The sequence below is a fragment of the Geospiza fortis genome, unplaced genomic scaffold (assembly GCF_000277835.1).
Source record: "Geospiza fortis unplaced genomic scaffold, GeoFor_1.0 scaffold27, whole genome shotgun sequence".
NCBI classification, from domain to species: domain Eukaryota; kingdom Metazoa; phylum Chordata; class Aves; order Passeriformes; family Thraupidae; genus Geospiza; species Geospiza fortis.
In genome coordinates, this window is record NW_005054329.1 from 375710 (window position 1) to 379048 (window position 3339).

The 3339-nt window shown below is 48.7% G+C and overlaps 1 protein-coding gene across 2 annotated transcripts in view; it reads right to left on the reverse strand.

Annotated features, from left to right (window-relative positions):
• The window catches only part of MVB12B (multivesicular body subunit 12B), a 57046-nt gene that overhangs the window by 9547 nt on the left and 44160 nt on the right, over positions 1–3339 (reverse strand). For both annotated transcript variants that reach the window (XM_031057204.1, XM_005421228.2), the window contains one exon: positions 748–803. In XM_031057204.1, coding sequence (XP_030913064.1) covers positions 748–803 — 56 coding nt within the window. The remainder of the gene's footprint in view (positions 1–747; positions 804–3339) is intronic.

Consider the following 3339-nt stretch of genomic DNA (forward strand, 5'->3'; position numbering starts at 1 on the left):
TCAGACACAGCTGATGGCCCAGTGTTTGCCTTAACAGCTTCCTGTAAATTGATTTTTAAAAAGATGCTGCTTTAGGATCAGATGGATTTGGGAACTGGTAGTGGGATGCTGAATCTTTGAGCTCTGGATCATCAACCTTACCAAGCAGAGGTCCAGTGACACCCAGAGGTCATTCTGAACGAGGAGCAGTGTTTCTGTTTGGTGAAGCAGACGTGGCCTGCCGTGCTGGCAGCAGCGCCCGCTGTGGAGCAGGCACCACCCTGTGCCCTCTCCAGCTCACCCACAGCCAGGCAGGACCCTGGGGCAGCTGATGGCACTGGAGTGCACTGTGCCATTACCACTGCCCTGAACTTCTGCAGTGACAACAGGAAGTAGTAAAGCTGTTGGCACTATGCCATCCTCACAGCAGGTAAATGCAGGAGAGCTCCACCTCTGCAGCTTTCTTTACAATCTATGCTAAGAAATTAGAAATGCTTTCAGCACCAGGGAGTCCCACTGCCGTTCCTATTTTTGATGGTAATAAACCTTGAAATCCCAGGACAATTCAGTTTTAGAAGCAATCTGGCAAAAGCCTTTCCCATCTAACGGGCAGCTATTGTGACATGCAACCTCGGCCCATCTCAAGCACTGGGTATGTATGTGGCCCCACAACAGAATAGCTCCCAGAAGCAGGTAATTTGTCTTGATGTTTTGTGATTGCTCCCCATGAAACAATGGATTTCAGACACTGGAGAACAACAAACTCACCCCTTCAGGAGCACAGGCAAACTTCTCCGAAATCATAAAAGGCACTCCATCCATTGCTGAAAGGGACAAGACATCACATGTGATGTTTCCAGCTGCCTTCTGACATGCAACTTCACACATTCCCAGTGACAGATCAAGTATTCACAGCACTGACACATGACTGATTGCTCCCAAACGTTACTGCCAGCCTTTTTCTCCCTCTAAACTGCCCGTGGTTTCTTTACATTTAAGACATAGCTGGGTCGGTCCTTACCAAGCCAGGAATCCAACAAATTCTCCTTGCTCTATCCATATACAATTTCACAGCTGTTGCTAGTGTAAACTCAACAGTGAGCAGTAGCTCAAACACTAGCAAACCACATCTGGAAGATGTAAACTGGTGGAATATGAAGACAGACATGAGGACATTACACCACACGGCACAGCCTCATGTCACATGGCCCAGCTTTTTCTGTAGCATAACCTTAATGGTACTCAGAGCACTGTTTGCCTTTACACCCTCTTGTATATTCATCCTAGTGCAATGATGTTCAGTGTTTGTGTCTTGCCATCACCATGTCACAGGAAGCCTCCCACAAGATGTGGTAGTACAAGGGAGACATTTTTTAAACACATAACTCAGCAATTTGCACAGAAGACTGAAAAGGGCATGTTTCGAAGGGAGCTCACACCCCAGATACACCCCCTTTATTGCACTTACATCTTTAACATCTGAAGTCTTTAAATTTCAACTCTGAAAGAAATAAAACTTCCAATCAGAGCAAATTTAAGCCCTGAGAGGCCCTCCACTGATCATCAAATAGGGTTTTCTTTCAGAAAGCATCTGCACCCACAAACCCGGTGCTCCTCTGCTGTTTCTAACTTCCACAGCACCACTGAGGTACCATGTTAGTGATTAACAAGGGTCATTTAAGAAGACTCAGCCTTTTACATTCACTTTGTCTATTTTCAATATAAACCCCCCCTCCACTGGAGTAATTTTGTAATCAAAGGTGCTGCATGGCAGCCACAGCGCAAAGGAAAACAAAAGGAAACAGATGAAAAGCAGCATCACCAAATCCAGGAAGTTTTAAACCTGGAAGACCATCTACACTTGTTACCTGACAGGAACCGTCTTTGATCAGCCACACGCCAGCTTTTGTAAAGCAATCTAAAGCCTGAGCTAGGGAGAGTGTGCGTCCCCAGAGCCCAGAGCCCCCGTCCCTGGGCATGCGCTCCGGCCCACCCGGAGCTCAGCACACACAGCAAAGCAGCAGATAAAAGCAGGGTGAGCCAAAGGCTCCGCAGCGCAATTAGCACTCTCCTAAACAAACGAGCTTCAACAGAGCTGTAATTAAGTAGGCCTGTAATTAAGTATATGCCCTTTATCATAACGATCATGCTTAAAAATGGCACGATGCATGGAAGTGTGTTATTAATGCTGCACTCCCCAAGCGCGGGAGCGTGTGCGGAGCTGCCGTGTCAGCCCCGTCACCAGCTTGCTGCTAAAATGCATTAAAGGCAGAAAGCAGAAAACAAGGTGCTCGTTCAGCCAGGCACCGGTGTCACGAGGGTTTAAATACCACCAGTTCTGGAAACTTTACAGAAACTAAGCCCTGGGCAGCCACTGCCACTCCCTGCCCCAGCACCAGGAGGGCAGCAGCCCTCACCCCCTCACCCCATGGCTCAGCTGGGCTCCAGGAGCCCTTTGGCCACCCAGGGGGCTGCAGGCAGGCAGGGGGGACCCCCAAGACAAGATGCATGGGGAGCAGCACTCCCCCCTTGCATCTGCTCTCCCTGGCTGAGCAAGTGCCCTGAACAAAGCAGATGCTCTGGGGGCAGGAGCCTTCTGTGCCCCCCACCTCACCGGTGGGGTCCCCTGCTCACAGGATGAGACGCCCTCTGCTGCTGCTACCCAAGATGGGCCTTTTCACATTCATGAGGACTTCAAGGGTGTGCTCTTCTCCATCAAAATGGAACAAAATAAAATCGGGTTTCAGAAGGAAAACTGTTTCCAATGGCTGTTCGCTGCCTCCCAGGAGCAGCTCCTTCCTGAGGGTCACAGCTAATTAACTCAGGCACTGCAATTAGTTAAAAGAGTTGAAAGGAGCCAGCAGCCAAACCAACCTCGCAAAGCCCAGCCCCAAAGGACAGTGTTCCCATGCATCCCTGACAGCAGAAGGGGATGGATGCCTCGGCGAGGTGCAGTGGATGTGTCCCTTCATCGATGCAGGACCACTGAACACACAACTGGCTTCCACCTGGTGGCTACTCCTTCACTGTGATTTACCAAGACTTGCTCTCAGGCTCTAGTGGGGAGGACACCAAAGCATGCTCTATAATTCAACTTGCTAGCTGGCTTAGAAATCCTCTCTTTAATCTGTGAAAGTATTGTCACCCTTCTCTAAGCACTCGAGAGATGCTGCCTTCTGTGCTGCAGACTCCAACTAAATCTCAGTTGTCAAATTAGTAATTCATCTTTCTTGAATAACTGTATTTTTAGCCAAGCTACCAGATTTAAATAATCAGACCTGCCAATGCTACCCTAATTTAAACACGCTGACGAACTTTCACAGGCAGCATCAGCTAACATAATGAGTTTCTGGATGACAA